This window comes from Sebastes umbrosus, chromosome 21 (genome assembly GCF_015220745.1).
Source record: "Sebastes umbrosus isolate fSebUmb1 chromosome 21, fSebUmb1.pri, whole genome shotgun sequence".
Classification (NCBI taxonomy): domain Eukaryota; kingdom Metazoa; phylum Chordata; class Actinopteri; order Perciformes; family Sebastidae; genus Sebastes; species Sebastes umbrosus.
The window spans coordinates 10,493,300-10,508,085 of NC_051289.1; the positions used below are offsets into that span (position 1 = coordinate 10,493,300).

At 38.1% G+C, this 14,786-nt stretch overlaps 1 protein-coding gene and 1 long non-coding RNA gene across 3 annotated transcripts; both read left to right on the forward strand.

Annotated features, from left to right (window-relative positions):
• Positions 1–1,141: 1,141 nt before the first annotated feature.
• On the forward strand, positions 1,142–2,985 carry LOC119480576. Its single transcript, XR_005204957.1, has 3 exons — positions 1,142–1,281; positions 1,608–1,773; positions 2,919–2,985. It is a non-coding gene; the product is annotated as an uncharacterized LOC119480576 (long non-coding RNA).
• A 1,970-nt stretch (positions 2,986–4,955) lies between these two features.
• On the forward strand, positions 4,956–13,516 carry LOC119480572 (xin actin-binding repeat-containing protein 1). 2 transcript variants are annotated; one of them, XM_037756960.1, is made up of 5 exons: positions 4,956–5,110; positions 6,042–6,187; positions 6,700–6,747; positions 8,140–13,075; positions 13,398–13,516. In XM_037756960.1, the coding sequence occupies exons 2-4, from the start codon at positions 6,125–6,127 to the stop codon at positions 13,060–13,062; spliced, it is 5,034 nt and encodes a 1,677-aa protein (XP_037612888.1). In that variant the 5' UTR covers positions 4,956–5,110; positions 6,042–6,124; the 3' UTR covers positions 13,063–13,075; positions 13,398–13,516. The 2 variants fall into 2 exon arrangements, with proteins under 2 accessions (XP_037612888.1, XP_037612887.1); XM_037756959.1 differs by lacking the exon at positions 13,398–13,516 and having other exon boundaries at positions 8,140–13,326.
• The last annotated feature ends 1,270 nt before the right edge of the window (positions 13,517–14,786 follow it).

Genomic DNA, 14,786 nt, shown 5'->3' on the forward strand with positions numbered 1-14,786 from the left:
ATTTTAAATGGGGCTTTCAAAGGGGGGAACAGACTTAAAAGAGGGTTGCAAAACCATGTCATTTTGGATCTTCAGATTTTTGTGGTAAAGCTATGGTAAAGCTTACCAGATGTTCTCCTTATTTCTTGTAGTAGAGATTCATTAAAGTGCTATACTTAACAAAAACACTCAACAAAAGTGATATCTATCAAGAGTACAATAGTGAAACCGATAATGTTGTTGCATCCACCCTACTGGATTCAATAACCAGGGCCTCTAGGGGTGCTGTACAAGGGTACTTAACATTTATATTACTTAACATCTCTATTGTAGTGCTCCTTCAAAGTATTCAAATACACCTAAATGTACACATTGTTCTGTCTTTACAACCCGATGCATAATACATTTTTTTCTATTATCTTTGTTTGCATGGTTGAACTGTTTTTCTTGATGCATGTCATTTCTTAAGTGCGGCTGAAATCCTGGACCACTGGTTGTTTGTCCAGTAATAATCTAGCTACAAGTGATCCTTTACAAATATTTAGGAGTTGAATATTATTCCAATAGGCATTTTTCTCCAAAATAAAATAGTTATTTTTGCCCACAGTATGTTGTTTAGAAATCTCCTATTAAAATACAACAATGCACACTTTGAACATCTACTCTTGTGGATAGGTAGTACAGTTTACAGAGCTCACATGTTGCATTGTAAATGTGTAAATCTGTAACCTGTGTTAATCACTAACTCTCAAATGCCCACACAAAATGCTGTCGAAGCAAGATAGCTGCATACTATTATAATACTCTCATTTTCAATATTTTCTGTCTGTTGTTCTTTGTCTTTATCCCACTCTTTGCTGCGGTAATGAACCAAGATCAATAAAGTTAATGTTATCTTAATGGATGGTGTGTTGCTGCTCAAAGATCAAGTAATTACATCTGAGCTTTGGGGGTTTGATCTGACATCAAACATCAAGGATTCTCCTGAAAACACACAATAATGTCATAAGAAGCTTGATATAAAGTAAAATAGGGATATTGGATATTATTTCTGAATTGACAACAGATATTAGTTTCTGTATTTTCAGATGAAAGCAGCAGATGCAGTGTGTATTATTGATTGTTTTATCCTGTTGTTTGCTACTGTAGACATTTTTCATAGATCGTTTTGCAAAGTCTGGTGGTAATGAGGAAGAAAAAGGACTTTGCTCACAAACGCTTCCCATCGTGTGCAAGTCTTGTGATGCTGCGGAAGAGTCTCTGATTGTCACAGGGGAACAGACACTGACTGACATCTGTAAGGTAACGATTCGACTCAAAAACTACTTTATATAGCCCCGAATCTTGTTTTTTCTTTTGCAATGTTGTTAAATTGGATCTTTGTACATCACATTTATTACGGGCTGTGCATTATTGATGTTAAAACCTGCCATACTAGTGGGAAAATGTTTAGCTTTACGAGTAGATAAAATGCTCACTCGCGGTGTTAAGATGATGGTTAAACCAGAATTCATTGCTTGGCTTAAAGAATTAACAGACTATGACATCCAGGGTCTGCTGATCCTCTACAGAAAAAATGCTACTGCAATAATATATTGATTATCCGTCATGTATATTTGGTGATAAAGCCAATTGCCTACTGTGTGCTGCTGAAACGTGATTTGCCATGGAGTGGAAGAGTAACCTGAGGCGTACCCAGTCACTAAGGAGCGTCCCCTCGTCATGTGACAAGCCCAGCTGGACAGGTGCAGGGCTGCAGGACAAGATAACATCTGTGTCCCAGCTAGTTGCCAGGTGAGAGAACATCATCTTCCTCACTCTTTCTACGTCTGTGACAACTAAACACACACTCCAACCCTCTCTGTAACCTTCCATGTTCGGTACTTGTATGTTAGTAGATCCTCACTACAATTCTTTTTATATTTTATGTCCTTGGGGCAATAATCAATGTTTTTTTTTAAACAGACCCCACAGTTTTTTTTTAATATAGGCCTCTACTGAACGGTTATGATGTTGCTTCATGGTAGAAGAAAAATACAAACCATGTACTGTTCTTATGCTTGTAAAATATTTCAATTTGTTACCATGAAAGTAGTAGTATTACCAGTATTAGTATTATTTCCATATATTTATTCCAGATATTTACCATATTTACAGTAGACTAAAAACATCCCAGAAAAGGTGAAAAATCATATAATTTCTTCATCAAATATATAATGGAATAACATTAAATATATGAAGTTAACAAATTATATTAACAACAGTGAATGTTAATAAGTTTTTTTTATTTCATAAAAATATTAATATATTATCTTAGCATCATTACTTTTGGTATCTTTGGTTGAGCATGTTTTTAGACAGTAAAAAAAAAATCATACTTATTGAATTATTTCAGCATATATATATAATGAATTAACATTACATGTATAATATTAACAACAATCACTGATCAGAAGTTTTTTTTTATTTAGTAGCAAATCTAAAATTGTAATTACATTATTAGCTTTACTAGCTTTACCATAAAAGGACAATTGAACCGTTTGGTAGAGCAGGTTTTTAGAAAATGATTTGCCCCATATTAGACTTTTTTTGTTAGGTTACATAATTCTGTTTAGTAAGGCCTCTGAAACTATCATATGTCGATAAAATATGCTTGTCTTTGATAATTAGACCAAACAGAGTCCTCATGTCTGGAGTGGCTTTTTTGTTGCTCACTTCCTGTAAGGAGGCGGACTGAGAAGGCATGCTATTTAAAGACACAGCGACATCTAGTGTTTTTTTTTTAGCATAACATACCTAAATTGAGTGGTAGAGATGGCTCAATCAGGTTAAATTAAGTTCAACACATTTGTCAATAAGTTAAGTGACTCAATATGTGCTCTACCAAAGAGTCGAGCAGAACATTAAAAGATTAACATGTTTTTTTGTATATGCAACAGGTATCAAACTACAGTGGAAGTAAGCGCATCTCTTCAAGAAATGTCAGAAAATATCGGTGAAGCGAAGCCAAAGCAGGTGTTCAAAGAGGTAACCTCAAACACAAAGCATCTTCAGTTTGGGGAAAATAATTAACACAGCTGCATGCCAACATTTTTAGTTTTTTTTCTCACTGTCAGATAACACCATCTCTTCTGGAGAGTAAAGAGACTCACCCGGAGTCTCTGATGAGGAGAAACGACGCAAGGGAACGGTCTCGAGACAAAACCAATTTGACCCGCAGTAAGTCAGTGGGGAGCCTTCAAAGCAGCGCCGGGTCCATCGGGGCCCTGAAGGCTCTGTTTGAGTCAAAGGCAGACACACAAAACAAGGTGAAGAGCAGTTTCAGAGCTGCGAGTTTCACGTCACCTTACAAGGCAGCAGACATCGCGCCAATGGTGAATGGAGAACTTGAAGAGGTAAAGAGCTCTGCAGAGAAACCAAAGATCCAAATTCCTGCTGGTGCTCCAGTTAATGATGCTAAACCTGATCATGTGACTCGAAAGGTAAATACAACTTCCATCATGTTTCTTCTAAAAAATAAAATAAAAGACTACACATTGTCACATAGATGAACATATGGCTACTTAGCAGCAGTGACTGTTCATTATTCCTCTCTCTAGGTGGTGAATCAGACCCGAATGGAGAGGAGAAAAACAATAGGAGGCATTGATTTTGAAACAATTGCGGCCTCTCAATCTGGTGAGTACCAGACAACATTCATCAAAGTGTGCAATGTGATGAACCGCCAACCTGACCACTATGTTGTCCAATCTACTGCCCCATAAAGCATTTATAAGGTCACTGCAACATTTATCAGTAGCACTTAGACTTTTTTATTGTTCGGTGACGGAAATTTGATTGGCAGACAGAGATAACAAGAAAACACAAAACAAATATTAATTATAAAAAGTCCAATCATAAACTAGGCAATATAACAATAATATTTTAAACATCTTGAAATGAACACAATACAGGACAAAGACCAGTTGATAAGACCAAAAAATATACTGTGTATCATATACAGCCCTAATCAAGGTTGTGAACTGTAACTGGCATCGTGGCCTCAACCTGCTCCAGACCTCAAAGCAGCAGTGGATAGAAATGGAGCAAATATGATTTAAAAAATAGTTATTTTTATAAAAAGGTCACTATAATCTGACAGTAGTGCATGAGACAGGTTATCTGAAAAAAAAAAATCATGTGCCTCTGTGTCAACCAATCAGAGCCGAGCTGGAGCCTGTCGTCTCCGAGCAGCTGTCAATCACTCGCCAACTCGGATCAAACGGTCAAACTAGGCAGCGCTGATCAAATATGAAACAATATTCTGTTACTTTAATGCCTATTTCTCGCTTGAAATGTTTTCAGAAACATCTTGTAGTGTAGTTTTTTTAAAGCCTGAAAACAGAGCCATGAGGAGGTGCAGAAGTATAGTTATCTCTCATAACACTGAAAGGTTATTATGGATTTTTTGCCCGATGATGCCAGAAACATTCTGCCTACTGCAGGTTTAATTTGCTATAATTAGTTCAAATATTACAGTGAATAACAACAAAACTTTTCAAATGTTTAAAAGACACTGGACTGTCAGAGTAACACAAATATAATAGAAAAGTTCCACAAGAAACTTCCTGGAAATAACAATGTAATTTAGCACAATTTACACAGAAAATAGAGACAGTGTACAATAGCAAATATCATCTCAATTCAGTGTCTAAATCCTCCTGCAACTAAAAACAAAAAAGATCCCCTGGTAAACATTCCCTGGAAAGCCGTCTCTGAGTCCTATGACTCAGGTCAAAGCTGTGCACGGTATGAATGAAAGGGAAGAGGTGAAATGGAGATGAATATCAGCACAGTGACTGTGCAAGAAGCCGTGATTGACTCAACCTGGTGCGGGCATACATAGTAGTAGGACACTCCAGAACAGGACAGAAATAGCCAGCAAGCAACAAGTCCTGAATAAGTGCAGGAGGGTGAAAGGGTCAGCTGTCACTGGGGTACGAATGAGGCAGAGAGAAGGAGCGACCGAGAGCGGCAGAGGCTCCATTACCAGACACAAACCGACAGGAAATCGGACCGAACAAATTCACAAATATTGAAAGAAAATAAGAAGACAGGCAGGTCAAAAGGAACTAGGAGCTGTTCATTTTCTGTGAGTACAGATTTGTATTTTGATCGAACGTGTCTGCTGAGTTGAAACAACCTTACCCTATGGCTTGTACACGCTCTTGAAAACCTGCGTACTACTTCAAACCCTTAAAACCCTATGAAGCATAATAAACACAATATATTGGGGCAGCTAATAATACCTATAATTGATAGTTTTTGCAGCTATGTAAATCTTGAAATATTAGGCTCTTGACCTAAATGTTGTTGTCAAAATTCTCCAAATCCTTATCCTACAGGATTCTTGCTTTATACTTGCATCACAGTGTCTGTTTTGTCATGTGTTCCTGATCGGCAGCTGCTGACCGTGAACTATTGATTTACAATCTGTACTTCTACAAACAATTTTAAGACATAATGTGTGTTTACTGTTGCTCTTCTATGCCTAGTCAACTGTAGCTGCGGTGACATGCCTGTCCGTTTAACTCTCAGTATTTGTGTCAGCGGAGTCAGGTATCTGTGCCTCTCCACCACAAGTGGTTCATTTATAACTCGACCACATGGCAGCTGTTACATATCAACTTAGAAAGTGTTACAAGGGACCCTCAAAATGCTAACTATTAACACACAGTTTGATGCGAACATATAAGTCATCTTTCAAAATGAGTCACTTGTTAAAGTTCACATGTCACATGATGCTGTATCAGCCTCTGAAAATAGGACTTTATTTTGACACCAGCTGCCTTTTTAATAGCTAATATTAATCATGAAACTCAGTGAGATCAAATTAGGACTACTGTTATATTTAACCCAAAATTACACATGAAGAATTTGAAGATTTGCCGCATTTACATCACGGAAAATACTTGACAACATTGTCAACATGGATCTCAGACAGCTCTGATTAGGCCCACAGTATATCTTGTGTCATTAATACATTTAACACATTTAAACTTCTGTGTCTGATGTCTCTGCAGATGACAAGAGGAGGTCAATTGCAGATTTTAGAGACAGCTCCTTCATCCAATCCAAGGAGAAACCGTGTGTCTCGGTCAAAGCTATGTCCGCTCTCTATCTGTCAAAGGTGGCACCTCAGGATTCAACACGCAGCCTTTTAAAACCGGTAAACATCTGCTTACTCATTGTGTGCTCTCTTCTATTTGGTCCTTACCTCTATTTTATAGCATAATCTCAAAGAAAGTTAACTATAAATGCATTCTGGCAGTTACATCTTAAAATTTAAATTATAAGATTGCATTACATACATTAAATACCACCATAAAACTGTCTATCTATCTATCTATCTATCTATCCCAGCAATTATTTAGAAAGATTCATGATTATCAGAAAAAAGTTGTCTGTTGTGTCTGTTTTGACCTTTAAACTTCACTCCAGAGAGAAAAATGACAAACAAAACATAAATATCCAGTCCATTAATGCACACTTACGCTGCGGCAACATGTTTCACAAAGTAGATTTATGGCTGCACACTGCGGTTCATTATCTTTTACAGTGTCATATAACATATCATGAAACTGTAAAAGTAAAACATATCATATTATGATTACCAAACTGGCAGCACACATTGCTTATGTCAGGTAAACCTGACCTGAAATTGTTATTGATTCCGTGCAGGCACAAGGTCAGTCATCTGAATCTGGGAGAAGAATCAAACTAACCAAGGTAAGGTAGAATTTTACCACACATTATGCATGACGGTGTGCATTGGATTTGTAATGTCACAATAACATTGTCCACACATACTTAATGCTTGCTTTTATTGAGAGTTGCAAAAAATAGATACTGGATGCTAGTGATGGCGAGATGAAGCCTCATGAAGCTTTGAAGCTTTCCAGCAAATTGGTTCGGAAAAGGGTTCATTGCTCGAGGCTTCATGTGCTCACGAAACCACCTGGTGGTCAAAGAGTGTAAAACAGGCAGATATGATCTTAACCATGTGATAAGATAAGACAAGATATTCCTTTATTAGTCCAGCAGTGGGGACATTTGCAGTGTACAGCAGCAAAGGGGATAGTGCAAAAAACAAGATGCATTAGCTAACACAGTAAAAAAAGAGCTAAACAAAGTGCAACAAAATATGAACCAAGTATAAAGATAGGAAGTATAAAAATAGGAGCAGTATATACAGTATTGACAATAAACAGACTATTAACAAAATTGCACAAGTGGAAAATGATATTGCACAGTGAGAATTAAATGAAAATCCACCTGAAAATATCAGGTTATTGTCAGTTTGTCAGTTTTTGGTGTGTAAGTGGTCTACTGGGAGCCGTGCTGGTTGTGGTCTACTGGGACCACAGATCTGTGATATACTGTATTTTGCACCAGTAAAGGCTGTTGGGAATGACTATAAACAATGAAAAAAAATCTATTACCATGTAATCAATTTATATATATATCATATTTTAATAAAATGTCTATTTAGTAAGTATATTATGAGTATATAAAATACATGTATAATAAACTGTAATTGTTTTGTGAGTAATGCATCTTATGTGTGTAAACCAATCCTTTGGTCAATAATTGTATTGTAGTGTAGTGTAGTGTAATATAATATAAGAATTGCAGGAGGGGTAATGTTAGTGTTCTGTGTCACTTCTGGAAAGTGGCATTGGTTGAACCAGTGAAGATCTGAACCACTTCATGAACCAGTCAGTGGTATGGCCGGGCAGCTACGGCTTCGGATGTCATCAATGACGTCATTGGTCTAAAACGATACAAGCCTCGATACACGCATCGCAGGAAACTTCCTGGATTACTTGACACACGCTCCGAAGCCTCGGCACAGCACGTAACATCACTATTGGATGCCATGCACTCTACATTTATTCGATTTTATTTATCATTGTGGTTGTATTTGCTGGTTGCTTTGGAGCTCAACTAACCCACTGACACCTGGCATGTGGAAAGCAAATTCAACTGGCATGAAATGGAAGGTAACATCACTCTCATTGCTGTAAGCATGTCAGCACACTCAGGAGCATGGTTTTCATTGGATAGCTCTTTTCTGTTACAAAGGACTCAATGATGAGAACGTTACTTTGTTCTTCTAAGATGGCTGAAGAATCCCAACAAAGAAAAGATGACCTCCCTCCACCTCCTTCAGCCAGACATCATTCTGGACCAGAAGACATCTCTGGGACACATTCCCCACAGTCCGTGCCATCCCAACTTTCCAAAGAAAAGCTATACCAACAGCGGCAGAAATGTGAGCTGAGAAGGCTTCTGAAGCACACTCACCCAGAGCTGAAGATGTTAGATGAAGTTGTGGATGAGGAGCTTGCTGAAGTTTTGAGCTCAGAGACTGGGGTGACAGCTGGTGAAACTGGATACGAGGGAGAGGTCCTTTCAAGACGCTTGATATTTGAGAACTGTGCCCTGAGTAACAGAGTATCTCCTTACATACCCAAGATGCACAAGGCAGAGGGAACAGTGGGAAGAGGCGATGCCAGTAAAACATCAGCTGTGTTTGAGAAGCATGACGGAAGGCCATGTAATGAAAGTGATAAAGGGATCGTGGTGGATGACAAAATGCTTGGGTCTGGTCCAGATCCTAACAGAGAGTGTGAGGAGGAGATGATAAGAATAGATGTTCAGGCTACCAGAAGGCTATTTGAGAGTCAATCTGTGAACACATCGACACCAAATCCAGATAATAAGTTCCAGGGGAAAGTTTCTATTTATGGGGATGAGACAGGGGCAGTTCAAAAACGAAAACAGGAGTTTGTAATGTGTAGCAAAGAGAATTTACACAGTGAAAACAAACGCAATGCATGTACCAAAAGTCTTGATTTTACCAATCAGCCAGATAAACAAGGCCCATGTGTCCATAAAATTGGTCAAAGTACTGACGATGAGTTTTCTAGTAGGGAAGAGATTTCTACTTGTGAAACAGTCTTTGAGGGTGAGCCTACAAGCCTTCCTGATCCAGAAGAATACAGAGAAATAGTTAAAACGAGTGCAGCTCTTTTCCAAAACAACCCATTTATCCCAACAAACATAGAAAGAGAGGATTCCTTTCTGCATAAATCCCAAAGCCCAGCAGGAGACAGTGGGTCAGCTCAGGACTATCTGATAGCTAATGTCAAGAACAGAGCCCACTTGTTTGAATCAATGCCATTTGACCAAATTAGGCATCAGAACAAGGATGAAATTGAGACGATGGTGGAGAACATCAAGGAAACACTGAATTCCCTTCATCATGCCAATATTGTACATTCAGATGGCTCAATTATTGAAGTAAATGAGACAATGATAGCCAAAAAGGCCAAATTCATACTATCAGAGAGTGGGCCTAAGATAAAATATGACGAGGTGGCTGAAGGTGGTGCACAAAACTTCATACTCCAGTTGCTACCACGGGCAAACCTAAAGCCTCAGATCACTTACCTAAAGGAGGGTAGTAAAGGAAGTATGGAGGCCACAGTAGTGAATGTACCCCTGCACCAGCATCACTTCCCTTCCAACCAAGACGCAGAGTTTAAAACTGCAAATGTGGTTCAGGTTGTTGAGGATATTCTCAATCAAGATAACTCTTTGCGGAAAGGAGTGGTTATCCAGGAGGATGCGGACAGATGTGCTGAAGTCATTGTTTACGCCCTCTACAATTATTTTGATAACGAAGATGTGAAAAGTTATTGTCGTCCACAAGGTGCAGAGTATGATGAACCAGAGCCAGAAAGAGCTGATGTGAGCAAAACAGACAATCAAGAACTAAGAAAGGGAATTATTGAATCAACCATAAATTGCCTTTTAGAAACTCCCAAAGATCAAACGTGCCAAGGATCCATGAGGCCTGAAATCACAGTAAAAGGGAATGTAAAACTGTTCAAGAGTTGTATTGAAAAGGGAGATTTGGAGTATTTGAAAACACTTCAGGCTGAGCCAACAGCGCAAGAACAAGAACTCCCTTCTAACCAAAATATGGCTGGACAAGAAATGGAGCTTCATCGTGAACAGAGAGGTGATCAAGCAGAGGAGATTTCAGAATGGGTCCCAGTGGATGTAAAGAAACTGAAAAACAGGTTTTCTGGAGATCAAAGACCAGCCCAACCAAAGCAACATGTATATGAAAATCTTGCCCAATCCACTTCCATTTCTTGTGCATTCACAGGTCAAAATGTGCCACTTGGAAAGAGCCAGTCTTCTACAGAATGTATTCATGGGCAAGTAAAGAATAACTTTAGGGAGTGTGGTGGTAAAACACCAGAAGAAGTATGTAACTCTACAGTTGCACCACTCACCTCCTCCACTCAAGGATCATACCTGCATCTTGAGACACAGGACGATGGCTTGGTCAACCAGGTCAAATTAGTCAAGGTGGTAGATGACAATGACGAGATCTCTAACCTCCAAACTGCAATACATAGCCTCCAACAGGCCACAATCGAGTCCAAATCTTTGCATCACTCATCACAAGAAAAACATGAATACCTTGTTCAAGAACCCGTTGTCTTAGTTAAAGCAGGTAATGTCAAACAAACAGAAGCAGAATTATCTCAAGAAAGAGAGGACCAAAAAGAGGACACATGCACTGAGTCAACATGGGATGAGCTCCCATCAACTTCCAACATCACCTCCGAACGTAAATCAGACCGCCAACACGAGAGTACAGAGGCATGCTGTAAAGACACTAATTCTGAAGAAGTACAAACTACCGAGGCATGCAGGAAAAGGGTTCAAAAAGGCATAGAGGTGGTCGAGAAACAACATGTTCAAGCTGATATGGTGTCTGCACATAGTCCAGAAACAACCAATACACAGCAAGAGGATGAGGAAGTTGATTTTCAGGGTAAACTTCAAGCAGCTTTGGATTCCCTGGAGAGATCAAACATCAATGTCAGTAGAGGAGATTTCAAAGCAGCTATGATATACAGAAACGCGTCCAAACCTAACAAAAAAAGATCACAAAATGTGGATGCATTGTCTGCTCAAAAGCCCACTAAGGAGGAGTTTTGCCTTGTGACTGAACCTAAATCAACTCAAGCAACACTGGCACAAGAGGTCTCCAAAGAACAAGTGACAGCAGCAAATGTAGAGCCCCCAAGCCAAAGTGGAGCTCCAAATAAACCAGCTTTAAGTGCTGTCTCAGAGAAAATCAGAAGGCCTGTTGGTCCAAAACCTGCCATCCCACCTAAACCTGAGCATTTGAAAGTGAAACAAAGAGACATTCAATCAACCAACACAACAAATCCTGAGGCATCCCAAATTAATACTGTGAGACCTGAAGACACAGTTCATCAACTATTGCCAATGAGATCAATGTCACTTAAGGATGAACATAAGCAAGGCCTGTTCAAAATTAACACTGGTGTAGACTCAGGGCCTGATACAGTGGATCATCAAAGAAATAAGCTTTTTGATGAAGCTATACAGATGACTCAGGAAACTGAAGTAAGGCATCAAGTCCAAGGTTCAGTCATCACCTTGGAAAGTGATATTACAGATAAGAATATCATTAAGCGACAACAGGATATAAATACCACAGCACAAGAGAAAAGCCGCCAGGTTTTCCCCATTGAAGAGAATGTGAATGAAACAGATGAAAGCCATGTAGATTTTCATGAAGCATGTAAGAAATTTGGAGGTAAAAAGGCAATTTCAGCAAAGAATGCTCCTGTAAAGCCAAAAAGGGTAAAAATTGCCCAGTCTGACATCAAAAACCTAAAACACATGTCTAAAGATAATTCTGAAATTCTCACACATGTGGTTGAGGATCCACGACAAACTCTAACTGGACCATCATGCAATAACCCAAACGCCTGTGGATATAATGCTGACAGCAAAGACGAGCACAAGAAAGAAATGAAACAAGAAAGCAAAGTCGAGATGAGGGAAAAGAAAGGACGAACCGAGACAGAGGACGAACGCCGACAGCGGCTGTCAGTTCACATGGATGAGATCATGAGAGGGAACATAACAGCAGCCATGGAAATTTGTGACAACTTGCGAAAGCAGGAGGAACTGAAGAGCATTCTCAGTCGAGTTGAAGAAATTGAACAGGACACGAGTGAGGTTGATGTCCGGTCTCTGAGGGGAGTTTTTGAGAATGTTCCTGACTGGGTTGTCAGCTCACACAAAAAGAAACAAAAAAAGGCAAAAGTAGAAAACAAAGAAAAGAGGATGCCATTAACGAAAGACAACACTGAAAGCAAGTCCCCAATGGCACATGTTTTTGGAGATCTTGAGCGAGCCAGTGAGGAAATCATGAATCTAAAAGAACAGACATTAGCCAGGCTTATGGACATAGAGGAAGCCATAAAGAAGGCTCTTTATTCTGTCTCTACCTTGAAATCTGACTCAGATATTGCTGGTTTGTCATGCCTGTTCAAAGAGTCATTAGGGACAGAGCAAGGATCCCTATCCTCTGGTAGTATTAGCAAAATTAGCATCGAGTCCAGCAGAACAAAATCACTGCAGACACATGAAAGCCCCACAGCACAGGGAAACACGGCTCGACCAGTTAGTGCAATAATTGAAGTAGCCCCTGCAAAACGAGCAAGTCCTCCATCTTCACCTGCCTTCATCTCCATCCAGTCGGCTGCTAGAAAGACAAATAACACAGAGGTGCTTCCACCAGAGACCACAATCTGCCCGACATGTCAGCACATCCCAAAGACAGAGGAGAAATTCCGGACAACTAAAACCCTGATATGCAACAGTCCAGCTCAAAATAGGAAAAGGGACCCCAGAATAGGAGGTAATAAACAATCCTCTTACAACCCTAAACAAGAGCTCAGTATACTCGAGGTGCAGACTGACCGTGAGGGGAACAGTGTCATGGGCACCAAAACAGTCACAGAGAACTGCGAGAGGACTGATCATTTTGGAAACCGGATTTACTCTTCCAAAACCTCCACTGTTGTCCCTGGTCAGCCAGAAACTACAACATCCACAAATCAGGCAGCGGTCAGTCCAGCTACGCACCAGATCACCAAGTACCCAGATGTTCAGCTGCCGATAAATCAGAAACCTTAAATCATTCAAACAGGTGTAGTGTGTTACCTATTAGCTAAGTGTTTTCATATATTTTATGACAAAGTTCTTATGTACATAATTTTACTTGTGAAGATATAAATTATGTTGATTTATTATTGCTTGTTTGTTTATGTATTTATAAGAGGTCATTATTGGTTTAAGATTTTCTTCTTGATGTTTGAGGATTTATTTGTAGCTTGCATTCTTTAAAACTGTTTTTGATTTGCATTTAAAATTAAAGAAGTGTTATTGGTTTTCATTTAAGCTTTTGTCTTTGTTATGCTAATTACATATATTTTTGTTTTAACCAAGCTCGGTCTCATTTCTCTCATCAGTTTCAACCAGCTTGTCAAGAGACGTGTTCAGCCTGTTTGAAGACGGTTTATCCGATGGAAAAAATTACCGCGGACAAATACATTTTTCACCAAACTTGCTTTTGTTGTAAAAAGTGCAAGAAAAAATTAAGGTGAGATACTGAATTATTTTACATAAAATCACCTGTGACATTGATCAATTACTTCCAATTTTGATCTCTTGTGTGTTCCAAAAATAGTTACTTTTATCACTTTGATATTGATAAATTTTGCATTGTATTGTATTGATTGTATTGTATTGATTCCCTTATTTATTTACTCTTCTGTTAAATTTTCCCTTTTATTTAATTATGTATAGCTAGCTAGCATATAGTCATGCACCCTGACCCCATGATGACACACATTGAGTGACAGCCCCCTCAATTGCATAATGAAGCAGAAATGCATAAAGAAATGTGTAAAGAAATGTATAAAAAAAAGAATACAGAAATTTTGTTTGGGGAAATAAATAAGGTGTGAAATGCAAAGGAAAAATCTTGCATGAATAAATAAATTAAAAAATAAATACAAATTAAAAAATAAATAAATAAATAAATTCGAAAAATAATACAAATAAATACATAAATAAATAAAAGGAAAAATTATACAGAATAGTAAATAAATCAGGGAATTAATACAAAGATAAATAAATAAAGAAGCAAATTAAAAAATAAATATCAATTCATGTCACATTTTATCAATTAATTAATGGTTACATTTATTTCTAATATTATTTTTGCTACATATAATGACATATTTATTAATTTATCAAGTCATTTACTTATTTGTTTATTTATTTTTGATTTTGGAAGGTTCCGTCCTCCATATGCTAGAAACACTGCTTGTTATACTTATATTTAAAATAACAGCAAATAGTCCATATTTAACTCTGACATATTTAAATGCATTATCATGTTAAGATAATATCTGATATGGTTATTTAATAAAAAGAAAAGTAAATAACCAACAAATGTAATAACATTTGTCAATTTTACAACCACCTTTTACCATAAAAGGATTATTTTCAACATCTTCCCCAAGGTACAACTCTTCTATTGATTTCCTGTCCAAGTAGGACATGACAGACCTATTTGTTCATTTTGTATGACACAAGAAAAAAATAAGACTTTATGGTGTCTGAAAATTAATATCAGACAAATATAACTGATAATTAACCAAATTTATTTTGGTTCACGTCATACACATTGAGCAAGAACTTATGTCATTTCCAGCTACCATCTTTGTTTGGATTGGGGAAAACAGTTGCAACTTGGGAAACAGGTTAAAATCCTTTGTAGCATGCAGCAGGTGATATAAACAGAGGCTTGCTGGCATCCTGCTTCACTGTAGCAGTGCTTAGGTTAGCAACTT

Coding starts and splice junctions, on each gene's coding strand:
- LOC119480572 (XM_037756960.1), top strand. CDS start 6,125: ATGTCCGCTCTCTATCTGTCAAAGGTGGCACCTCAGGATTCAACACGC. Junction 6,188..6,699: donor CACGCAGCCTTTTAAAACCG/GTAAACATCTGC, acceptor GATTCCGTGCAG/GCACAAGGTCAGTCATCTGA. Junction 6,748..8,139: donor GAAGAATCAAACTAACCAAG/GTAAGGTAGAAT, acceptor TGTTCTTCTAAG/ATGGCTGAAGAATCCCAACA.